This window comes from Onychostruthus taczanowskii, unplaced genomic scaffold, assembly GCF_017590055.1.
Source record: "Onychostruthus taczanowskii isolate IOZ18803 unplaced genomic scaffold, ASM1759005v1 scaffold3, whole genome shotgun sequence".
NCBI lineage: Eukaryota > Metazoa > Chordata > Aves > Passeriformes > Passeridae > Onychostruthus > Onychostruthus taczanowskii.
In genome coordinates, this window is record NW_024500349.1 from 16,401,104 (window position 1) to 16,427,601 (window position 26,498).

Here is a 26,498-nt window from a genome sequence, read left to right on the forward strand (position 1 = left end):
AGGTATTCCCTTGGCACAGTTTCATGGTCAAAATCAGAAGATAGAGATGTGTGATGTAATTTGTGTTTTGATATGTTTCCATATTGTCTTTAGGTAGACACAATAAAGTTTTACCAAGCATCAATGTTTAAGAGGCCCAGAGGTGGAAATCTCTTCACATTCAGGTTGTACCGAAACACAACTTTATGTTTGCCAAAGTATTGCTGTGATTTCTTTCAGAGTGAAATAAGGAGAAACAGCAGTGCAATTTATAGGAATGCATTTTTGCTATTTTTAAAAAATATATGTACATCTAGAGTGCTTTTAATAATGAAACACAGCCAACATATTTTTGATTACAGTAATGGTAAATTTGATTCTGTTATTTTTTATGATAAAATATATTTTTTCAGTTGAAATATTGTATTGGTAGACTTTAAAATATACACAAGTTATATACAAATTACATTAATTTTTTTTTAATTGAAGTAAAAAATAAACTACACATTTTGCAATAAATTGTATAACCCTGTTTCTAAAAAGACTGCAATAAAATAGAATAGAGTTTGTCAGATTCCTCAGGCTGAGGTAATGCCCACTTCTTCTTTACATACTGAATGTCTATCTGTCCAGATTCCTTGGCCAGCACAATGCCTAACAATCCATTTGCTTTTTCTGGTTCTCCCAGCAGAGTCATAGTTACAACCCTGAAATCGAAAGAACAGGGGAGTGTTTTTTAATTGAGGCAAAATAAATAGAAATTAGTCCTTTCAAACATGTTTGTATCAGGTTACTTCCAGTCAACTAAATGATTCTTATTTTCTGCTCAGGCCCCAGTATGTTCTTTAGCTTTTCACCAGTTGCAACCATTTAATGTAAATATAACATGCAATTCTTCCCCCACGCATTTTATCATCAATTTCTAATCATGGTTGTAAATTATTTTAAGCTTGTAAAAATGAACAATGTTTGATTGCATTTTACAGTACAGCGTAATAAATTTAAAATTTAAATAATTTAAAATTTAAAAAATTTTACAACTGTAGTAATTTCCCCAAAAACTAGCAATGTGTTGCTACAGTTAACAAGGATACAAGGAAAACTTTTAGTTAGAGGGATATTCAGCAAGACTAACTTCAGCCTAGGGAAGACAGTCAAAATTTAGCTCACTGTACCTTCTTTCCACACCTTCAGTAGTTCACAAAATAAGAGTTAGAAAAGCAAATTCTAATGATCATTTTAACTCAAGCAAAAAACCCCACGCAGCAATATTAATATTTTGTTAAAAAGAGAGCACTTACCTCTCTGATGGGACAGTCTGCTTGGCCACAGGCAACAAATCATTTTCCAGAAGATCCCAGATGTAAACATTGGATGATGCATCCAGGGCAAAGAACACAGCAGGTCTTGTCAAAGCCCACTGCAGGGCAATAATTGGCTGGCCCTTTGTGCTGCCATTCCACTGCATGAGGGGATATTCTGATGTCATCTGGTGTAACCTAATGCTTCCATCTGAACAGCCAACCTACACCATAAATGAAAAGAAAATACCTTCTGGAACAAAACAAACTAAGATATAAAAAGTGGTGTTTAGGTACCTGGCTTACTGGTGGACTTGGAAGTGATAGGTTAAAGGTTGGATTTGATGATCTTGGGGGTCTTTTCCAACTTAAATTATCCTATTATTCTGGTTTTTTTGTTCACCCTTCATGGCAGATTTGAATTAGTGAGGTACATCTACTAACACATCTAGTTAAATACATCAAATTACAAATACTTCCTCAGCAAGTAATTTAAAAATGAAACTACTATTAAAACGTTTTCATACCAAAAACAGTGGTTTTCCAAAAGGGAAGAAATCAATTGCAGTAATGCTTATTGATCTCAGTCTGCTCTCCTGGGGTCTGAATAGCTTTGGAACAACTTTTAAATCATGCCTTGTACCATGGCCTACCAGACCCTATGAACAATAGAAAGAAAATTAATTAAACAAAACAACAAAAAAAGTTGCATTATTAGTATTACAGGAAAGAGGTAAATAATTCATGAGCTGATACTTTAAAAGATCCTTACAAGCTAACAAATTTTAACAGCTAACAGATTTTAACAATATAGGCTCAAATTATAAATTTTATATAGTCTACTGGTAAAATCCCAACTAAATGAGACAGCTTCTAAACCAAAAAAACTAACAACAAGATCAATTCCAGGATGGTACTCACAATGTTGGTTCCAACAATGAAGTGATTGGGATTAGAAGACAGAAATTTAATAGTCAGTGTCTGTGGCATTCTCTGGCTAATATCCTTTGGGAAAAGGCTGAGGAAAATGGAAAAGGCAAAAGAGGACATTAACACAGTGAATTGTCTCCTAAAGCTGTGCAAGTACATACAGAAACTCTTTATCTAAAATGTCTATGGCTAGATCTAGGAAGAAATGTGCATTTAAAAACCCCCCAAAACAGAAAACGATGTTAAATATATCTCATGTAACAGCAAATTAGTAAAGTACAGGAAAAATTAGCTTTGTGAGATAACATGTAAAATTGTAATGTCCCAGTTTTCCTACCTGTTACTCAATTCCATAGTTGAACTATGTACTAACTTCACTTTCCCTCCAGGAACTAAACCTAAAATTATAAAAAATTATTATTTGAAGTGATTTAAGCACTTTGCATTTAAAAAGTGCAATCAATAAATTAAATCGTAAGGTAGCAAGTAAAAGGATATTTCATAATAAGTTTACTGCAGATACAGCCTTTGACATGTAAGAATCTTACATAATTCAGAACTATTTGCTTCAGCCTTCAAATCTGAAGAGTTACAATCTTTGACAGAAATAGAAACATGGTTACACCTTTCTTTTTCAGCACTTTGTAAGACTCAATTCTAGAAATGGTTAAGATGCACATTTATGTAACCTGGATCTTTGACAATGAATTATAGTGATAAAATAGTGCAATAATGCATCCACAAAGCTGGTCTACGTTACTTGTTAGCAAAGAACAACATAAATAATGCAAATCCTTCAAAGACGATAATTTTTTGAAGAGGAAAAAATTTTACTGCTGGTTGCAGTAAAAATGTGTCAACACATGACCACAGCTTTAAAATGTACCTCTCCACAGACATAATACCCAGCTTTAGCAGCTTAATATAGCCTGACATTGCACATGAGCTTGTAGAAACTGATCAAAAACCTAGTTTGCTGTCATTACTTCATTGTTGATTTGTGTATTTTCAAATGTAAAAGGATTTTAGTCATAGCCTTTTCCAGTTAGGTAAGCATATAAGTGTAAATTTGCTTAAAGAACAAAGAATGTAATCGTCTCCATTTACATAACTCAAAAAGGGCTGAATGGACTTGGGTTTTCTGTGTTTCCAGAGAAAACTTCTCAGGCTAAGTTAAGTATCTTACCTAAAAAAGAGCTTTCAGGATAATTCTCAAAATGGAGACACAGGCAACAACAAAAGCATTATTAGAGGTTTGGTTAAAACTGAAGAACAAAGAGGAGTACAAAGACATAAAATCACACATTCTTTGCAAAAAAAAAAACCCTGTTGACAACACAAAAAACTACTCTGACATTGTAAGAAATTTGGCTATCTAGTGCCAATTACCAGTACAGAATTAGCAAATGAGATTTAGATAGCGGTGAAAATTATTCTCCTACCTAACCAATAACCCCAAACATCAGCTATGAATTATTCAAAATAAATCTTTTTCTCAGTAATTTTGCCTTCTTCTAAACTACTTCTTGGCATCACTGACTCTTCTTCTCTCTTTTAACTTCATAGTCCCAAAACTGGAGCATTTTATTCTACCTCTAACACTAGTACAGTACTCACCTAAGTCAGTTTGTGAACCAGCTAGATCTGCTTTCTGCAATTCAACAACTACCTGAAAGGTCAATATTTAACATTAATAAACAATAAATATTTACCAGACTTCAAAGTTGTAACAGTAAGAAATAACTCTAAAGGGCTGTTTGGAGAGGCAGGTCTTACATTACAATGATTACAGGTAGATTCTCTACTCCCTGTCAATGTCTGCAATTCAAAAAATAGCTTCACATGCCTCATGGATGTTCCCTGATGGAAAGCAGAATATGGCAAGCTGCATTCTACACTTAATTGCTAGTTGGCATCTTGCTGGTTTGGCCAGTCACAAAAACCCACTCTAAACAAGGAATTGTAACACATTTCCTGTGCTTTCCTGTACATGAATAAAATGAACTATACATGAAATAAAAAGGGTAGATCACTTGGCCTGAATCTGTTGCTACTTAAGTTACTAAAGTAAGTTAAGGCTTTAAGGAACTTAATTACTGACACAGAGGTGAATACTTTTATCCCTTATTATTCACAAGTTCAGCAGATGGGCCAAAGCTGCATCAGATAAAAAACCCACTTAAAACATGTGATAAAAGAGCTGTCAGGATAGTAGTTAAGAGCAGCAGACCTAGTGCTTTCATAACCATCATATTTTAGGCAAGGAAATCTTATCCTATGACTTTCACTTTTTATCTCTTTAACATTTGTTTTACATAAATTAGGAATTTAATTTCTCCCCTACATTCAGTATCATCTCTGACACCACTGTGATTTTAAAATTAAGGTAGGTGGGTGAAAGATGACTGAGGACTATTAATTGAGTGCTGGAAATATGTGAACATATCTTTATGAAGTAATACAATTGATTGCCTTTTTCATGAATTCATGTACCTGTTAATACTTTTGCCTAAAGATAACATTAGGGAGTCAGATCAAAACTTTTAAGGAGAATTCCAACAGAATGGTTAGTGTTGCTGTACTTTTCATGGAGGCAATTCTCCTAAGAAATTCTGAATTTGGGTTGTTGTATTTGAAGTATTTTATGACACATTATACTCTCTCTTTTCATCCATACTCACCCACATATTGAGGATTCCATTTTCGTCCATTGAAGCTATCTGAAATGGAGGGCCTGACATTTCTATGGAAGGAATGGCAACAATTTATATTCATACACTGACTTTCCTCCTGAACAATAGCAAAGGATTTGAAACATTTCCTACATTAATAATTCCTACATTAATACATCCTCTGAAACTTCTGCAATCTTCTCAGCTGCATAAAAAGGGATAGTGCCCTAATTCTACCAAAAGGGAAAAAAAGACAAACTTTCTTTACTGTCAGGGTAGTCTAATATTGCAGCAGGCTTCCCAGGCCTGTCAGTGTTGAGGAGGCATTTGCACAATGCCCTTAACATGTTTTAACTTGGTCACCCAAATTGATCAGGCAGTTGGACTGGATGATCTTTGTAGGTCTCTTCCAACTCAGTCTGCTCTATATGCTCTAGTCTGGTCTATTCCAGTACGTGCAGCTTGTCCTACCAGAAAGGCAAATGATCTCAGCCTGCATCTTTTTTAAAAATGTCTGGATTCTGTGTGGACTTTGGAAGGCAACATAAAGTGAAACAGATGGAATCTTGTAAAACCTGCAATAGGCAGCACATTTCTTCAAACCACTATGGATTTCAAAGTACAAATCTGCAATGGAAGTGATAATTCTAATTCTTCACTAGCACACTGTCTGAGAATTTGAGGATGTGAGGATTAGAGTTTCTTTGCAAAGGTTGGTCATGAAAAGAACAGGCAAAAGGCAAAGGAAAAACCACCAATTACAGCCACTCATTTTAAGTGCTTTCAGATATAAGCAAGTTGCTCCACTGACTCAGACAGGGATTTTTTTTGGACATTAGAGAAACACTAAGACTCTTCCAAACACAGTTTTTGAGTGATAACTTGTTTTATCATGGAAATATGGTCTAGAAAGCAGACATATAATAAACACATGACCACATCTGATGTGAATCTACACTGAATGATCATTACATAAAAGTGAGAGCCCAAAGCAAACATGAATATTGCATGCAATTGATACTACAAACAACTTGAGAGGCAGACTGGGATTATAAACTGAATTTTGGCTATGATATATTTATTTCACTAGATAGCTAAAGAAAGACTCAGATGTACTGATGCTTAGAAGAGCAGTTTACATACCCTCATGATAAGAGAGTCTTGAGAGCCCATAACTGTGGTCATTGTTGAGAGAAGTTGAGACAGGTTCAACTGCCAGTATAGGAGAGGTGTGGTTTACTGAGTTTAGAATGCCATCTGTAAATGAGGATAATGAAAGTTAAACATAGTACTTTCCACAAAAAACAACAAATCTTAATCACTCTTCAGCTCATGGGAGAATGATGATTACAAAGAAAGAATGGCAAATAATGAACTTTGCACAAGTCTCAAATACAACACTGCAAACTGCTAAATTGACAAAATACTACTAGATAAATCAGTGTTCCAATATTTCTATTCACTTCTCATTTTCCAAATGACTGATGCACCATTTATGCCACTGTACCAGACATTTCATTGAAATCTGCCATTTCAGGGTTACCATGGAAAGAATTATTTCAAGCTCCATAAACAATAGGGGTAGAAATAAATCACTATTTGCTATAAAAGAAGACAAAATGGAAGAAAAATTACTCTTAGTAGAAAGTATCCTGAAAAATCCTGAAACAAAGTATTCACCACAAGAAAATATGTATTTACCCTTTAATAACATTTTAAGGCTAATGTGTGTTTAGAGTAATTTCAATGTGTGTTCTTTGCCAGATACTCATGATTTCTGGACTGCCCTATGCACTGAACTTAATCTCATTTAAGACTGAAGGCATTAAGGCTTCCTAAGCATCCAGCATTAAACCTGCCTGCTTACATAAGCAACTACATGAAACTGTACACATCCACTTGACTACCAGCATGCAACACAACACCAAGGATCTTTGACCTACTAAAAAAATGAAAAGTCTATCTACAACCAACTACTGTTTACTTTTACATGGCTGCTGCAATTAGAAACACTTGTGAAGAAAAGAGGATTTTGTAAATGTGTGTAGTGGGGTGTTTTAGAAAGCTAATAGTACCACAGCCAAAGTTAAATCAGAATATCATAGCATGGTTTGGACTGGAAGGGATATTAAAGATCATCTCATTCCAACCCTCAGCTGTGGGTAGGGACACCTTCTGCTGGCCCAGGTTGCTCAGAGCCCCATCCAGCCCAGCCTAGCACACTTCCAGGGATGGAGCATCTACAACTTCTGCGGGCAACATGTGCCAGTGCCTCACCACTGCCACAGGAAAAGATGTCTTCCTAATAACTAACCTAAACCTACACTCCTAATAAAATTATTTACAAAACTATTGCTCTATGTTATTCTTCACTCTAGGAATGTCTTGCATGAACATAACAGAAACATCAAGACTTAGGTGGCAATTTTGCTGTGCACAAAGTGACTGAGCAGGATGCACAGATACTCACCTGTGGAAAATGTGGGAACTCTAAATGTCCACTCAGTTTCAGTGATCATCATACAAGGGTGCATTCTTGAGTCTTCTCGAAGGTCCCACACCAACAATGAACCATCAACTGTTCCAGCAAAAACTAACGTTGCTTTACTGGGACTAAAGCAGCAACATATCACCTGTAAAACAATAAAAGCATGCAGGGTTGATATTATGTGAAAGATCAATGGTTTGATGAGCCTGAAATAGGTTTGTGAGCATGGAAACTGAGAAGATACAGATTACATGTGTTTATGGCAGAAGGGAAATCTATTTTAAAAGGGAAGTAGGATACAAGACCTTCCACAGGCCTTCCCTTTTCAAAACAATCATTGTGTAACCTGCATCTACTGTCACAAAGCTGAAAGAGGTGACTCAACTGTATGGGAATGATGAGTAAAGAAAGAGAAGTCCTAAGAACATCTGAACCAGATCTATTAGGTCCATTCCACTCTTCAGCCATGAAACAGAATCAAAATTAAACAATCAGAACAACCAACAAAACACCATCACTACAACCTGGTTCTGGAGCACAGAATAGAACGAGAACAGTCTTTGTTCACTAGGCTCAAATATGTTTATCAGAAGAGAGAAGATGGCATATTTTTCAGCAAGACAAAAAAAGACCCCAAGTAAAAATAAAATCTTTAAATAAAGTCTTGTAATTGATGGGAAAATATACAATGTTATTAAAACCTACCTCTGAATCACATATTAAAACTTTCTGAGGACTGGAGGGCTGCCAGATGTTCCAAACACATATAAGGCTCTTTCTGCTCAGCAAATCCACACCTGCCTTTTCAGGTAATCCATGAGCAGAAAGTAGTGTCTGCCTCTGAACTTGGGAGACATGCAAGCAGGGGATTTTTCGGCCTAAACCGTTAAAAAAAAAGCCAAGAAAGAAAAGCAATAAAAGAAAAAGCATATTCACTGCAGATGAAAAAGCATATTCAGCTGCTATAGCAACAAACAAGGATGCAATTATGAAGAATATTTCTATTAACACTGGGTTGCTTTTGAAGCTATACAATAAAAAAGTCGGGACTAAAGAAGGAATTCAAAATACTAGAAGTAGAAAGCAAAAAGGAAGAGAGCTGGGAAATTAATAGAATAATTATTCTGGGCATAAGCAAGCCAATCTGATCTGATGTCAGTATATACACTGAAAATTAAACTGAGTCTCAAACAGGAAACAGCACAGGCCAAGCTTTTTTTTTTATCTCCATCTAACATATTCATGTTAGATGACATAGGGTTCTGTGTTATAATAGGCCTTCCTAAAATAATTACAGATGCTCTATTTTTCACTTTTCATCTCAACTGCTACTGTTTATATGGAGAAGATATAATTGCTTTACACCTATGTCAGGCTACAGTGTCCCTGTTGAATAGCCTGCCTTTATTTGTAACTTTGGCCCTACTGTCAGCATAAAGAGCCCAAACAAAATTACACCCCTTGGGATGGCCCTTCAACAACAGGAACAATAAATTACACCCATCATGTTAATTGCTGGCTTTATTTCTGGTAGGAATGGATGGAATATATTTCTTGTAAGATACTCTGATGTTCCCTATGTGAAACCGATCTGCACAGAGCTCCAGCAAGATTAGTGCAATTAAAAGGAAAGGGGGTTTACATCATCTGATATGTGATGTTTGCACAGTAATGACAAAGAACATGGCACTTTGCATAAGAAAGAAGAGATCACTCTGTACACTAAAAGGTGTAGAATAAAGTTCCCTTACCATGGAGGAATGGCTGGTTAGTATTTAACTGGAAACAGCTATCACTAATAGACAGACTGGTTTGTCGAGATCTTAGTTTCCTGGGTTGTGCTGCAACTTGATCTTCCTCTAGCAAAACAGCAATCACCTTTCAAACATAATTACATTTATAGAAATAAAAGGGTCATCTTATCTTTCAGCTTTGCTATTTGTAGCTTTCTAAAGTTACGTGGATTAATTTCATAAAACTTTATCAACTGTTTGGTTAATTTTGTAACTTTGCAAATACAGCTTTACAGATATAGAAGTTACACAGCTCTGATTCCATTCCTTTGCAGAGTATTGTCTTTGATAACAAGTATTACTTAAGTAATTTATTTACATTAGTCAGAACAAGAACTGTAAGTGATTTATCACACTGTATACTTATGCAAACAGCTCAAAGAGATATTAAGGATATAAGTGTACCTGGCATGCAGACCGGAGAAAATTTGCTAATCTTTGTGAATCAATTTGAGGTGTTGGAGCTCCATTCACTGATGTATTCTGGCTGTTTATGGGACCTATGAAAAACAGAAAAAAAAAAAAACCAAAACAAAACCAAACCTGAGGCTTCAAAAGAGAATCAGTTAGGAAAAGTGCAAGGACAATTTAATTTTTAAGCAAGAGGAGCGTGGCAGGAATCAACTTATCTTCAGAAATAATAGCGTTGAAGGACAAGATCTGTTGGAGACTCATTTCTGCTGCCAACAGAAACATCAAGCCAGAAGGAAAAATTATTTCTGCCACTTAGTTTTCATACTTTCCACATGAGGATTCAGAGTGCCTATGTCAGCTTGCTATCAATGCAGCCTGCTACTCTACAGATTCTCACAAGAAGTGAATACCAAAGAGAAAGTTGATGTGACATGCACTCATCTATGAGTGAGTAAGATTAAAATGTTCTTCACCTCCAGATACAAGAGCACTTTCTCCTGGATGCTGTGTCCATTTCTCCAGTGTCTCAACTTCCTCAGTCTGAATGTCTCTATCAAGATTGTCCTCATTACACTGAACATATGCCTAAAGTAGAAAGATTAAATTATCAATATATGGGGTGACACAGCTAAGACTGACAGCACATAACTGAACTTAGTAATTTCAAAACCAAAATTTAAAGCTCAGCCTCTTCTGTTTGTGAATTCAGACCTGAGCATACTGACACACTGTCACAATTTCATGCATGCACATTTCACCACATTTCACACCAGAGTGCTAAATAAATAACATTGCAAAAAATACAGAATGTCTTCCATGGTGTGTAAACACCAAATCCAGAATATGTGGGGACACTGAGCCACAGACAGGCAAAAAGCCCTTTAGAAAATGAAGAAGGAAAATGAGAGAGTTGTCTTCTAACACAGAAAGGAAATTGCCTGTCTGGCCAAAAGTTTTGAGATCATTGCTTTACAGTAATTGAGGCTTACAGAAGAATATGATTAATTTATTACCTTATGTCCTGGTAGCTTTAGCAACTTTATTTTTTAAGGAAAATTATTTTCCAGAAGGAATGTCAGCCCTTTGAGGATTGAACCGTTACTAGATATTTGTTACGCACCTGCTTAGTGTTCATTTTACCAAAATTCCTGATATACATGTCGTACTCATTGACAGGGGGCAAATCCAATAATGAAAAACTAACTGAGAAATCCAGGTCAATTAGTGGGAGAAGTTCTGAACTCCGTTTTCTTCAAGATGAATTACAAGAGAGAAACACAAAAATGGTTAAGAACAAATATTTGGTATTCCTAAAGAAAGACAACCTGATTTTGTATCTAACAATCCTTTAATATTTGGGAATTGAAGTTGAACTGAAATTAATTAGCAGATAAAAATGTAACAATAGAAATACATAGACTATTGTTTAGAGTTTTCATTTAATGTTACATTGAGACATTCATATTTGAAAATGCAATACTAATTGCAAATGGCAAACTTCAAATGGTTTATTGCTAAAGCCAAACTATCAAAAGCTCAGCAGATCATCTTGCCTAAGTATTCCAAAGCTGTTCTGTGAGGTAACATATGAATGTCTCTTTCTTCTATCGTTAGGACAGTGGCTAATTCTCCTAAACTCATTAACTCACATCACTCATATGTGTACATGCTTTACAAAGATTTTCTATCACGTCCTTGCTTTGTTACACATATGTAGGAGAAGACTGACAGTCCTTGTCACAATTCACACAACTATCTATCTACTTTAATGCCATAAAGCTGTTAAGATATTTCATTTCTAGAGTGAACTGCTTGAACTACACAAAGATGTCTGCTTACAAGTGAATTCCAGGCTCTTGTTGTAGTCTTTGATAATTAGACAATTTTTGCAGTCTCCCTTTTCCTCTCTTGCACTTGCAGGTTTTTAATGTACTTAAAAGTGATACATAAATACACACCAGATATGATTATGGATCTCTAGCAATTCCATATCTAAACACTCTTGCAGACGCATTTTCTAGTTACAGCTTCTTGCTGAGGCAAGACAGTATTTGAAAAGGGAAAAGACTAAAGAAACAAGACCTGGAATTTCATCAGTATTTTAGAGTGAATTTTTCATTATGCATAAGGACAATTGTCACATCTCCTTTTTGCTACTTGATGACATCTACTGCATATTCTTACGGACGTTTTACCTTAACTTGTGCTTCCTAATGTATCATCTCTTCACAAACATGGGCACAGATTGCTGAGATACAACTCAAACATAAGAAACTTGCTTCCTAGTTACAAATCTTAATGATACATGCAGACAAATCCCTAAACTAATAAGCTTGTATTTATAATTTACAACTCTGAAATGCCAAAACTTATTTATGGGATGCTTTCAGTCTATTTACTGGTAGTAATGTATCATCACAACATTAAATTCCACAACCCCTTCCTCTTCCCATGAAAATGCTCATTATCTTCACAGGCTGTGCATGCACACAGAGTTATAAACATAGTCATAATCAGTCATGGTACTTAATCAGCATAGGATGACAAACATTCCAGAAGGCAATTCTCCAGAGACGCCTTTGTGAGTTTCTTAATCTGTCTCTATAGTCTAGAGAGGAAGCCTAGCCAATGAACTTGTGTAAAATTTGAGTATATCATTTTAGGCAATGTGAATTAAATAACTTAGACAATAAAATCTCCCTTATGTGAAAATTAGCCACTGATGTACAGCCACAAAACAGTGGAATCTGGTATTAACAATAACATTTAATAACCTAGCTTTATGCATCCAAACATTGTAACAGAAAATTGGAGATATATACAGTGCTTCAGACAAATCTGGAGCTCCTGTCCAGTTCCACAAAAAAGCAGGCATCAATTTGTTTCTTTAGAAAACAGAGATGTCTTAGGTATCTCAGATCTAGATCCATTTTAGATCAGTAATAGCATGTATTTACAGCAATCACTATTATCCCTGTAAGGGAATGTGCTATTTTGGCAACTATATGCACCACATATTCTTGATTATTTCAATAAGTTACAGTTCTGCAGAGACCTGATGTAGTTAAAAGGCTTACTCTTTAGTACTTTAAGCTAATATCTAATTAAATGACTGAAGCATTAAAAGAAGAAATTACAATCCTGGCAACATGTTCTGTAATAAAATTAAGCACATAAACTGATATATAGACACATTTCTCTTACTAAATGACATGTGGCAATACCTGTAAATTATATATACTTAAGAACTAATTACTGCAAGTTAATAAAATATTTGATTCCATAAGACTCAAGTTTACTAAGTTCACATATTTCAAATATAATGAAAAAAACCCCCTGCATATCACATAGTGAGCTGCCATTTTTTGTGGATTATTTAAAATACACTTACTTCTGCTTACTGGCCATACTTCGGCTGCTTTGTCTTTGGTTTGCCATTTGGAAATCCATGAATATTCCACAAAAAGAGCTTCTGACAGAAGAATCTTGCCTCTCTGTGATATTGTAAAACACAGTGTTACAGTTCACACTTAAAAGTGCATGAAAATGTTAAGCAGTAAGTCTAAAAAGCAGCAGATTTGTTACAATACAGCTACTGAAAGTTCACGGTTCACATGTTCCCACCATTTTCAGTAAAAAGAGTTTAACATCAGTAATGGGCCAGCATATGACCCTTACAGTGGTTCTTTATCAATCAGTTCAAAATGACTGACCATTGTAATTTTTGCTTTAGAAGACTTATGCAAAAGGTGTCTCTTTCTTTTGCCATCAGCAGATGCCTTGTTCCCCTGTGTACAGTAAAACACTCTGTGATCAGTTCTAAAGATTGCATTCAAGTCACACAGACTTCACCATGTGCACCCTACACCTCTGACAAAGAGCTCAGGTAGAGGAGAACCTCATCCACACAGGCTTAACTAATATCCTTAGATGAATAAGGAAGACATTGAAAACTTCCTTGAAAAACTTCCTCAAAGGATGACTGCCTTTTTAGGCAATACTTGTAAAATGCTTTTTAACTTATAAAAATAATTGCCAGACTGAACAACCACCATTTTAAGCAAACGAGAACAAAAGTTCATCAAAAAAAGAATGTGTTGAGTAATTAAGAATAAACCACCAAGTGCTACAATTCTAAAATTTAAAAACCTTTATAAATTCTGTATTTTTCATTAGAAAAAATAATAATTGCATAAATCTTATACAAGAAGAAATTCACATTCCAGTATGCTGGCTTCTGCTGCAATGACCATTAACTGAAAATCTATTGACAGAATCAGAGACTCTTCTAGGCTGGAAAAGACCTTTAAGAAACACTGTAAAGACTTACAGAAACTCCATGTCATTCTTCCATGACTGTACTAACTTTGAACGAGACTAAAAAGCTATTTAATGTTTTTTTGCACAATGATTGTGGTTGCTCACTTAAGTGCAGACTGCAAAGGAGAACCACAACTGGAGACTAAAAAGCTATTTAATATTTTTTTGCACAATGATTCTATGTGGTTGTTCACTTAAGTGCAGACTGCAAAGGAGAACCACAACTGTACTTAAATAAGCAGCTCTGGAACTCACAAGTGTCAGATCAACTGAATACCAGGCATTTCAGAGAGAGCTTGCATTTAAAAACTATACAGTGCTATATATTTTAGTAGTATTGATATTTTTCTTGCCTTCCCTCCAGAGAAGTTGCTTCAACTTAGCTTAAAAGAAAAAGGTGAATTTAATGCCAGCAGAAGCCCCAGACTGTTCCAGCACTCCTCAAGTTTTCAAAACCCAGACTCTCATATGCTCCTCTTACCCAAAATAAGAGGCATTAAATGTCAGTCTGTACTTTTTATATTTTACAATTTAAATGATTAGTAATGCCTGTGAATCATTTAGTAATGTGGACGTTACAGTGCTTACCACAAATCTGCATGATTCATCCTGAGGACCAGATTTTGGTCTTTAGGCAGACTGTTAGAAAAAGTGGCCAGCTGACTTGTAAGCTGTATGTGTTACTCATACATTTAATATAAAAAGGCTGGTATCTAGACACATACCCATGACTGGTTCCTTTTTTTCATTTTCCAGTTTCTTTGGCAATGGATTAAAAATTCTATCATTTTCTGCAGTAATAGCTCTTTGAATTTCTTCAATTTCTGATGTTCTGGAAAATGGAACCTCTCTTAGGTTTTCTTCTGCACCTCCTACTTCATCACTTTTGTCTTCATCATCTTCAAAATCATCTTCATAGACCTTTGAAAGTAACAAAACTTCTAATACTTGGTAAACACAGACTATAAATATATTTTTCAAGATCTTGAACAGAAATTATAAAATTTCAAATAAAAACCTCATAGAGATATCTATAAAACACATTCTTTCTATTGAAAGGTATTCTAAAATAAGTGATGGGAAGAAAACAGCAACTCCTGATTCTGCAGTAATTTTAATCACGAGAAGATAACCTCAGTGTTGTTCTAAGTGCCCAAAATAGTATTTTTATTTAATATTCTAAAGTAGATACTGTAAATTTAGGTGAATGATGTGTTCTTTAAAGAAATAAAATAACAGTGTTCAGTGGCATAAATGCTTCAGGGATATATGAAGTTGTTTATTTGACAGTTTTAATTCAAGCTGTCCTGTAACATATGGCAGACTCACATTTACTAAACTGCCACACTCCCTGTCTGTGTCTAAGGGTCATCCTTTAACAAATTCTCCAAAATAAGACAATTCATGTCATGCTAAAAGAATCACCTGACACATATGATATGAACAAGTTTTAAATGTGCTTACTTCTCTTCACTGAATGGTAAAGGGCTACTGCAGTGACCAGCTCAACAGTGGAAATCATCACTCCTGACATGAATGGAGATGAACTCTACCCTCACTGAGCAAAGATGGTTCTAGTTCAGCTCACAGTGAAAGCACATCCCACGCTCTCTTGTATCTTAATAACTTTAAAGTAGACAAAGGAGAGCTAAAAATAGGGAATTCAATGAAACAAATTAGTGAAGTGAATACTGTGTGTCAATACCTTTTTCCTATGATATTTTTCAATGATAAATTAACAGGCTTTTTTAAAATTTTTATCTGAAATTACTAGCTCTGATTGTTTAAATAATTCAGTATTCTTCACAGAAAGTCATTTAAATAATTGAAATCCACAAAGGCAGAGAAAACATTTTGTGAACACTTCAACTAAAAAATCAAAAGTTTTGTTTTGTGAACACTTCAACTAAAAAATCAAAAGTTGGCTCCCAGTCTCTGATGAAAACTAACTAAATATATAACAGAGAGTTTCTACATAACATTTTAATTACTCACTATCTACTGTTAGCCAAATTAAGGTCACTGTCACCAAAAAAATAACTAAAAGCCACGTAATATCCCATCTACTTCTGTGAACAAAGTTACTCTCTATTTTGATACTTAAGAATTACTTGACAGACAACAGTATACTTTTACTTACTTCAAAGTCATCCTCATAATTCAGTGGAAAATCCTCAAGTCCTGTGTCTGGATTAGAGATGTGCGTACCTTTCATTTCCTAAATCAGAGAAATGAATGAAACCTTTAAATAATCTTACCCCCAAAAAATCTCTTATCTGCCAAATCTAAGCATGCAATAGATTAATAGTTGCTATTCTCAGATACTTCTACATTTTCAAGCAAACATATAGCATGTAGTTTATGGAGATAAAGAAAATTATATTATCAAGTGCTAATTACTGAATTAAACTAACAGTACAGGAAGAAAAACAGACCTCAACCTTATCTTGGGAAGACCAACTGTTTTTCTAATAGTATTTTTACTGGAAAAGACATAAAAACTGCTGTGTTGTCTACAATTTCATTGATGGTGCTAACAACAAAGTAAGATTGCCCTACCCTTTTGAGGACTAGACAAAATTATCCCTACACCTAAGTTATACTGGGGAACTCACTCTGTTAATAAAATAGTGCAAATGTTGAAACCAGGAAAGCAGAGACATGGATGTAACAGGAGAACAAGATATTTTTATATATAAATAATTTTGCTAACATTGAATTCCCTACTTTATTTACATGGAATAAGATTTATGGTATCCCTGCAAGACCTTCAAATACATTTCCTTTCTCTAGATTATTAATGTGATTAAAATCATGGCACTTATTTATGGCAGCTTTCCTGGTTTCAACATTTGCAGTGTTTTATTAACAGACAATCCCCCAGTATAACTTAGGCTGTGAGAAATTTCTTTGATTTTTTCTGCCTACAAGATTGCAGTAACTAATTCATATAGTTTAACTCATATGATTTTTAAATAAATCCTTATTCCATTTAGTAGACACCTTTATTAACACACTCAAAGGTGAGTCTTTATTAGCTTTTAGGCTACTTTGCAGTTTTTATTACCTATGATCATAGGTACAGAGCTTTCAGCCTTGTTAATAACACAGATGTACACATACAGCTTTTACTCACTAAAAACCTCCACCTGTCAGTATTGTCTGGGCTCCTGCTTTCAAGAATTTATAGAGAAAATCTATATATTGTCAATACAAAGCAGGATTAGGAAATCATGCTGGAATATCTCGAAGGCTGTGGCATTTGGAACAACAAACATACAAAAAAATCAACAGCATAGAATGCAAACCCCTGGAGTTTCAGTGTCCTTGTTGAGTCAGGTCTTAAGTAGGAATTTTGCCCTCCTGTGTTGTCTCCTATTGCCAATGAAGACAGAAAAGATAATGGAAAAGGAGACCAAATATAAGAGGACTGAACTGCCTATTTCTCTCCACAAACTAGAAATGAAATTTAGGTCCTCACCACAGAAATTCACCCTTAAAGATTAGCTGAATTAATGAGTTGAAAATATCACAAAACTTTTTAAAATTTTTACAGTAGAGTTAGGCTGTACCTGCACAGACTGTTCCATATAAACCCAAGTCTATACAGTTTCAAACTTGCTGAAAATGTGGTTCTGTCTGCACATGTCCACTTAAAAATATTAAAATAAACAATTTCAAAATATAAAAACAATTTCCTCTTCCTTAATTTTACCTCATGTCTTGTGTCCATGTCCTCTGTTTCAATGAGTTTTCCTTTATCTTTTACAGTCCTATTCAAAAAGAGAACAACAATTTTATTGGTTAACTCATAAGAAAGCAGTTCTGTTTCACTTTTGGTTTTTGGGGGTTTTGTTTGTTTTAGTAAAAAAAAAGGCTTTTTTCCTGAAAAGGAAAGAACAGTTGGAAATGTCCACTTAACTGAAATATTTCTAGAAGTATTTTTATAGATGTCTGTGATAGAAAAGGATAATAAAACAACCAAGCGATTAACCTGCAAACTTTGAAACTTTGTCCAAATTTAACACCTATAATTGCATCAAAAGGCAAGAAAAAGTAGTGAGGAAAAAAACATTTATAACCCCACACATTTATTACTTGTATTAATATCTGCAGCAAACCAGAGATCAAGATCAGCTTGGTGCAATACACTCAAAAGCTATAAATCAAAGACTGATTTCAAACCTGGTTTTTCATTCCGGGGGGGGTCTTATTTATGAGGACAATACAATCAGGGTCAGAGAGCAGGAGCAAATCAACAACAAGCTTTGCTCCTCAATAATCTATTTGCTTATTTTATATGTAGAGAGTAAGTAGAAAGTATAAAATATTCTCTTCAAGAAGAGAATATTTTACTTCGTATGTGAGTATTTGTATCTACTGCTGTTGGGATTGACAAACACAGGCAACAATAAAAATTAAAATTTGGCTGGATTATGTCATAACAAATTGGAGTGATTCAACATTAACAGTGCATGAAGCTGAACCAGGGTTTCAGGACATCTCACTAAACCATTTGCCTTCCTGCCATCCAGGAATGGCTAAAACTCTTCTTCCCAGCTATGCACAAACAATGACTCAGCCACAGCCCCAGCAGCAGCTTCAAAACATTGCCTGAATGAATATTCAGCACTGCTGGCACAGCTGAGTGCTGCTGCCTGGCAGCATCCCAGCAAGTGTATTCTGAAATATTTAATTTTTCAATTTTGCACAGGATCACACGTCCAGAAATTCACTTCAGCCAAAGTGGTTTGTCCCATGCTTAACATTAGTAATACTCAGCCACTGGTAGTACCTTCACTGCCTGTGTCCCCAGAAGCAAATAACCCAGACCTGTTTGAGCCAGGAAGCTAAACCAGGGTTAAAGAGTGAGAATTGCAAGCAACCATGTACCCAGAGAACTGGACTTCAGAAAGTTGCATAAGAATTTTACAAGGCTCAAGAATTAAAGAATTCTAAGTACTAGATATACAGGAAACTTCTCTAAGATTTCTATTTGTTAGTAATAAAACTTAGAAAAATCCCAAAATTTAACTGATCCTACTGAGGGTATCTGGAACTTTTCCTTTCATATTCAACATCAAACTTGCTATATATATAAATACAATGTTTTAGATACCATCTAGGGTAGGAACTGAGTAATGATACTCAAATTAAACTACACAACAAAATAGAGTCCTATGTAGTTCATCGTGAACATTACATGTGTCAACTTGACTATGTAGTGAATTTCCAGGTGGTAAAATTCAGCATTTCTGCCTCCAAAACTGAGTGCCCAGATTAATATATATGACTGAAAAATATATCTTGCTACCCTTATGAAGAAAAATAATTAAAGGAATGCAAACACATATTTTTTTTTTGTAATTGCTGTACTATTGGGCCTATGAAAATAATATATCCCCAGATATGTGAGATTATGCTTATTGATTTGGTGGCAAATGAATCTTAGTAGACACCATCTAGTATATAATTATTTTAAATCTCTGAATTTACCTTACAAGCTGATGGCTCATTCCTTCTTGAATCCTCCCCTCTTTTTTGGATTCACTGTTCTGTGAAAGAAATCACAATATTGATGAGTCAGAAATGCTGGGAGGGAATACATATATGAACCTGTATTAGTAGTACTCTCATCAAACAGCAAAAAAGGTTGCTAATGAATTGTTTCAATTACAGACTATTTTTTATTTCAGTCATTGCTTGTAAGATGCTCTCAAAAACTGGTAGGGCCTAAAGGCTGACCTTGGAAGGCTGTGGCCAACCTGTTCCAAAAAATTACAGTATGAGACTTTAACAGTATGTACTACAATTCACAAAAACTGGATGGAGGGACAAAGAACAGTCTCAGGCACTTTCAATCCCCAGCAGAGGGACTTGAATCTTAAATTCTGTATTATGAAGGTTTGCTTAAGTTTGGAAATGTATTCAATAGGTTGTTATGATAAAGGTCATTATCCAGAAACAGAAAATAAAATGTACCTCTGGGACAGAAGGATCAGTGTGTGTGTTCTCTAACAGCTACCTGAGTAGACTTCCAAGAAAGTCAAACATTGAGCAAGCCTCTGATAGACTTTTGTTGTCTGCTGCAGTCAGTCAGTTACAGGAATCACTCATGGAGGGCTCCTACACTGAAAGTGACTCATATTGTCACCAGAAAATATATTTCTGAACTTCTATTTCAGAAGCTTGTACATCTTCACTCTTTAGGCAGCAGAAGAAACTACCCGAGACCATCTCAACTGTTGTATGTCTACATGTCTCATAAAATTCATTTAAGAGTTACAAACTACTGGAGATTCCTTCTCTTGGTCTTGTTGAATAAATACTTATAAAAATCAGTAAAAAAGACAAATTATTGATTAAGTCTCTAGGATATAACATCATGCTCCATATTAGAAACATAAAAGATATTCTGTGGCTTCAGAAGTAGAGGCAAACCTCACAGATATAAAGTGTCTATATTCACCTGCCTACTTACGAGTTGGATTGATGTGCTCCCTTCACAGACAACATAAAAGTAACTTCTATTAAAATCTTCTTTGCTATAAAGGCAGCCAATAAACTTTAATGGACCTCAAGCCTTATGACATCTCCACTCCAAAGTGTTTGCAAAAATTTCAAAATTCATAGCAAGAAAGAATTTTATGAAAAAAAGACATTTCTAACATATAGGCAGGGGTTTTTTTTTGTTCAAAATTTATGGAGGGAATCAATTCTGAGTTAGCATACTTAAATGCAAGTGTAGTGTTTTCATCCACCACTTTAGCCTCAAATTTCAGAAAATGTTGACTTAAAATCCTAGCATTTTTATCATTCCCCTATTGACAATATACTAATAAATAAACTAAGTGATAAGGTAATGTGTTAGCAAAACCTACCTTTTGATCATATTTCCTTCTTCCCTTTTCTCTACTTTTTACTCTCTCTTCAGCTTCTTCTGCTGGCCCTTCTCTGTCTCCATGGGAAGATTTTTCTTTAGATCTCTTTGATTTATGTTTTCCTTCCTCTTCCTTTCTGTAATGTTTATGACTTTTCTCTTTAGAATGCCTCTCTTCTTCTGTCCCAGCAGAATATTCTTTTTTTTCTCTGTGTTTTCTTTCTCTCTCTTTATCCAGCTCTTGATGTTTCTCAAACTTGTGTACACGTTCACCTTCTTCAACTTTGTAGGCCAAAAATTTTTCAATTTGCTTTCTCAAATCATTATCCTGCAAAGAGGAAAATAATATTAAATGTTTAAAAACTTCTCCAAGACAGTTCTATCTTCACAAATCTATGCAGAATTGACCATTAAAATGATTGAATTTTAAGTACCTAATCTTTTTGTCACATGGATCTTCCAGCCATTTTTTTCATTTCCTATGATAACAAGTTTCAAATTATGGCTGCACTTGAGATTCTGGTATTTCTTCTAGGACACTGCATACTTTGTACACAAAATTATTTGAATTATATGTTCTTCACACAAAATATTAATTCTTGTCTACTAGGTGGTCTAAAGTAGGATGTACACTCATCAATTACCCTTGCAATAAGGACATAAATAGCAGATGGAAACTTTTGATGTAGCTGTACCAAAAGCATGCATTTTTTGCTATGAAAATTTTATTTCATGTTTACTTAAAAAAAGAGAATAAAATATGTCCTTAAAATCGGGTAGCTGAGATATATTTTGGTTTTGTTTTGTACACTTGCCATCACCTTACTACCTATGCATCTCTTGGATTTCTTGGGAAATACAGTCTGATCCAGTTTCTTCACTATTCTACAGTTTTATCTCATTCTGTTATGGAAACACTTCACTAACTTCCTTTACCTTCTGTGCTTTATGTCTTCTTTCTCGCTCTTCAGTTCTTGCTTTCTCCTCCTCTAGAAAACAGATGTATAAATTAGGGAACAGATTTTATAAAATTCCAACTCTGTACATAATTAACTCTATCATGCAGAAAATAGTATTTTAGCAATGTGGTTTTTCTTACATAAGATCTTTCTAAAAAGGAATTCTGTTGAAATTCTCTCTCCAAAGCTGGTTACTCCTTCTTCTCTCCTAATGAATCCCTCCAGTCTTGTGTCATGGTAAGAGTAATGACACATGCTACTGATTTCAGCAATCACCCTGCAAGTGAAGGGATCACTCAGGACAGTGTCTAGGCACTGACCAACAAAACCAGTGACATCCATCCTCTCTTCAGAGGAAGGGAAACAAGCATCAATTTTTTTAAAAGCATCAAAATAAAACATGCCAGCAGGTACTCACACCTGCTTGTTTTATCCTCTCTGCACAGATGGGGTATGGTTCAGAGTATTCCTATCTAAATATCAAATATTTCTGAGGACAACAGCAACCCCAAGTTACTTACCCAAACGATGCCTGATTTCTCTTCTTCTGTGATGTTCTGTATCTCTTCTTTCAAATGATTTCAGATAATTTTGTGGATCTATAATCTCATATGTCTTGTGCTTTTTGTCTCGTTCTCTACCAGAATCCCTGTCTTTATGTTTTAGTACACTGTCTCTCTCCTCTCCTTGAACCTTATCTCTGTGTCTCTCTCGGTCTTCTCTCTGGTGTTCTTTTTCCCGTCTCTCCTCCAACCATGACTCTTGAACCTTATCTCTGTGTCTCTCTCGGTCTTCTCTCTGGTGTTCTTTTTCCCTTTCTCTCTCTCTCCTTTTATCCCCGTCCCTTTCACTGGATTTAAATCTCTCTCTTGTTCTCTCCTTGCTCTTCTCTCTGCCTCTGTGTTCATGTCTGTAAGGGTCTATGTCATGAACACTCCTCTCTCTCCACAGTTTCTTTTCTCTGTGTTTTAGGTCTTCATTTTGACTATCTTGTAGTGATGCCTGAAATAAAAAAATATATTATTATAATTCAGCAATCTATTTTGATAGGAGTATATTCATGTGAGAAAAAAAAATTGCTGGATTACTAAGTATGTATTTAATTTCCCAAATGGTATTAAAATGTTGATGCAGTTCTAGGTATACTTTGTAAATACTAACATTATGTCTGTGCTTATTGAAAAAAACCTAATAAATTGAATAATAATAACACATATTGGAAAACAGCTTTTAAAAAATAAAACACAAATTTAAAATAAATATCAGTGATGTAACTGACTGCAGCCTGAATGCCTATTTGACCAGGGGATAATGTAATTAACCAGTTTAAAAACACAAAACAAACATGATAGATGATGATATAAATACAATAGATAATACATTTTAGGAAAGTGAATAATATATACAAAGCAGAGCTGTCACTTGGATTTGGGTGACCAGCAAATCACACCCCATTGACTGCTCTGTGATTACTGTAACAATGCATTCTTTCCATTCACCTAATTTAAAACAGAGTCAACTCTTTATGTTTACACCACCAATAAATTCTAGTGCTCTAAGGCAGCTTAACATCAAGACTAGCAGAAATAAAATAAATCCACCTTTAGATGTTTCCTAAGTTCTTCTGCTTTCCAAGTATCTTCTTTGGTTCTTTTCTAGAACAGAAAATGCAGAAAAGACTGAGCAACCAATGTGCAGAGAGAAGTAAATCATTTAACAATGAATCATATTTCCAAGGAAAGGATCAAGGTACACATGATAAGTCTCAATGAAATGCAAACAATAATTTGATTTAGCTCTAACACCTATTTACAGTAAATCTCACCTTCCTGGACCTGGAAGAGGCCTGAAGCTCAGACTACATGTGTAAATTGACAGCACATGAAATATTTGTATGTAGCACTGAAAGTAAAAAGCAAAAAGATAATGAAACCAATCAAAGTACACATGATTGGTTCCTTAGAGTGCTCCCTAATAAAATAAGTTATATTTCTTCTACCTGCATTTGCAGAGCTCCTCCACTTGGCTGCTTGACTGCTGTTACAAAGACTAAATAAAAATTCATATTGTTTGAGATCACTAAGGGAAAGGAGGAATTTTAATCTATTGAATATTTTTACTAGTTCATTGGAGGATGATGACCATATCCAAAGTGACATGATCAAGCTATCCTTATTTACAAATTTAGACTTGGCAAAAGCTACTGAAGATTAACAAAATAATCACTGATAAATATTGTAATAATGAGCTGCACTGGTAGAAGAAAATAAGCATATGATGCCCTTTTTTTTTTGTTAATTCATTATATGGAGGCAGTATTTTAACAGTATATATATATTTTAAATTATTCTACATGAAAAAAATCTTGTCTTTTCAAACTTGGATTTTATAGAAGATTGTAGTGGACTGGTAAACTTCTAAAGTCAATGAGAAATCCCAAGAAAGCAGTATTTGTAAGAAAGTGCCCTTTCAGTTTTATTTTCTTCTGATCCCTAAAAAAGGCAAAAAACCCCAGAATGCAAATATTTACTACTGCAGAAAGTCAGGTGAGAAAGTAAAAACAAAGCTGATAATTTTCTTAAGTCAAGCTCTAACAAAGCCTAAGAAACTCAACAGAACTTGTATGAATGTTAAGCTGGAAGGGAGGACATGGATGAGAAGAAAGCAGAATGCTGTACTATAGTCCCAAACAGTAACCTATTTAAAATCATGTTTTGGATTTAGACAATATTTAGGTATGTATCAGCAAACAAAGAATGTTAATGACGTTAATAGCATAAAATCAGCATGACAAACGGACAACATCAGATGAGGCTGCTTCAGATTTATTTCAAAGCTGAGGCAAAAAGCCCACAGCGAGCATTCACAGGTGCATCTCTGGCACACGATAATAAGCATCTGTCACTTTTCTGGGGTCTGCAGTTTTCACCTGCCCACCACAACCAGAAGCTGTTGCTTTTGTGAATGATGATTTTCCACTTAAATCTCTGCTTTTGCAGAAGTATAATAAAGAAACAAGGAAAATGAGCTATTTTATAAAGGGTTGAGACCTCTGTTCCTCTGTAACTAAATGTCCGCACAATAATGTTTCAAACAAACTTTCAAAGGATTTATTGAACTTTGTCATTTGTCTGCTAATTTAGAAGTATTTATATACTCATTTAAATCCAGATTAAGATTTGTTACTTAAATGACACTGAATTTAGCTTAATTAATTAATAAATTAAGCTAAATTTAATAAGCTAAATTGGATTTAGCTTAATTCATCCACCTGAGAGCATTCAGCACACATGAAAGTCCACAGACTTACTGAACTCAAAGGATTCTATGAACATTTTCACCAGTTAAGAATCTGTTTAATCTAAAGATAAAGCAGTTGGTGGAAAAAGAAACCTTGTTGCTCTAGATAAACTTTGAAAGAGATCGACAGGAGTTTGTTTCTCCACTCATAACTAGAAAGACAAGAGGTTTTCAAAACATACTGGTTTTAATTTAAGAACTCAGTTAAATGTGATTCCAAAGAACAAGAAACTGAAGAACAGTAAGACAAAATTTTATCTTTAATTTTTAAGCCAGAGAAAAGTACTTTATTTTGTGGCCGTAAACGTTTATCTTTCTTATTTCCAGTCCGAGTGGCCAATTTGAGAGCCCTCAAACGGGTAAGAGCACGGCTGCCAGGAGCAGCAGCAGGAGGGCTCCTCACTGCTCTGCCTCTGGCTCTTTGGCACTCCCACAGCCACACACCTGAGATATTTCAGATCAAAGCTGAACTTCTCCGTCACAGCTCACTGGCTCACAGCTTTGGCACGTCTGCTTTTGCCAGTGAAAGCCTCACCCAGTAACTGATGCTAGCACGCTCATGTGGTTTTGTTTCCTTTATTCCGGAGTTCTGCAAGCGTTCAATGATTTAACACCTTAATGCAGAAGTTACGTGTGTTCTCGAAGAACTAAAGCCCGACAATTAGCGGTTACAGGAACATCAATTATTAAACACACTTTTATCTAGAAGGTGAAACAAGGGGTATTTCCGTAACCAGCTATCCCTTTCTGCAGGAGGATGCGCGGCTGGCACAACCTCCCCCTCAGCCTCGGGATAAGCATTTCCTCGCTTGGCTCTTGCGGGGCGATTCACCGCCGTGCCGACAAAACAAAGCGACCCGGCCGGCCCCAGCAGAGCCGCGGGGGTTCTCGGGGACAGCAGATTAAACTTCGGCGCTGTCCCCCGCCCCTGCCGCGCTCTCCCGGCCGCTGCCCCTCACCTTGTCCCCGTCCATGGGGCCGGGAGGCCGCGTCCGTCGCCGCGGGCCGGGATCGGCGCTGCGTGCGGGCCCGCCCCGGCAACCAGGGCCGGCAGCCGCTCGCCGAGCGATGGATGAGCCGGCGCCGCCTGAGGGGCGGCATGGCCGCGGGTAGGGCGGCACGCTCCGGGCTGGCCCTGTGGCCAAGGACAAGGGAGTCCTGGCGTACAGCAAGACAGGGAGGTGTTCCTGCTCCTCTCGTCAGGACATCTGGAATCTGTGTCCAGTTCTGGGCTCCTCAGTACAAGGGAGACAAGGAGCTCCTGGAGAGGGTCCAGCGGAGGGCAGCAAAGGAGATGAAGCAGCGTCTCTCCTTTGAGAAAAGGCTGAGGGAGCTGGCTTCGTTCGGCCTCAAGAGGAGACAAGTGACAAGTGACAGGGGACCTCGTTAATGTGTGTAGATATCTGTGGGATGGTGCCAAAAGGATGGACCAGGCTCTGCTCGGTGGGGCCCAGCAACAGGA

The 26,498-nt window shown here is 35.8% G+C and overlaps 1 protein-coding gene across 2 annotated transcripts; it reads right to left on the reverse strand.

Moving 5' to 3' along the window:
- Window positions 1-245: 245 nt before the first annotated feature.
- Window positions 246-26,054, reverse strand: DYNC2I1 (dynein 2 intermediate chain 1). Of its 2 annotated transcripts, XM_041408903.1 has the most exons (25): window positions 25,996-26,054; window positions 23,338-23,391; window positions 22,477-22,738; window positions 22,258-22,410; window positions 21,714-21,766; window positions 20,779-21,105; window positions 19,394-19,452; window positions 17,613-17,670; window positions 16,038-16,115; window positions 14,623-14,818; window positions 12,969-13,071; window positions 10,698-10,827; window positions 10,051-10,162; window positions 9,569-9,663; window positions 9,122-9,248; window positions 8,076-8,248; window positions 7,353-7,515; window positions 6,026-6,139; window positions 4,892-4,953; window positions 3,828-3,879; window positions 2,548-2,608; window positions 2,202-2,298; window positions 1,808-1,939; window positions 1,281-1,504; window positions 316-686 (listed from the first exon to the last, which is right to left on the reverse strand). In XM_041408903.1, the coding sequence occupies exons 1-25, from the start codon at window positions 26,008-26,010 to the stop codon at window positions 515-517; spliced, it is 3,072 nt and encodes a 1,023-aa protein (XP_041264837.1). In that variant the 5' UTR covers window positions 26,011-26,054; the 3' UTR covers window positions 316-514. The 2 variants fall into 2 exon arrangements, with proteins under 2 accessions (XP_041264836.1, XP_041264837.1); XM_041408902.1 differs by having other exon boundaries at window positions 246-686; window positions 22,258-22,738.
- Window positions 26,055-26,498: the final 444 nt, after the last annotated feature.

Coding starts and splice junctions, on each gene's coding strand:
- DYNC2I1 (XM_041408902.1), bottom strand. Junction 21,767..22,257: donor AGAAATCAGGCATCGTTTGG/GTAAGTAACTTG, acceptor TCTGTTTTCTAG/AGGAGGAGAAAGCAAGAACT. Junction 14,819..16,037: donor ATTATGAGGATGACTTTGAA/GTAAGTAAAAGT, acceptor TTACTTTCAAAG/GTCTATGAAGATGATTTTGA.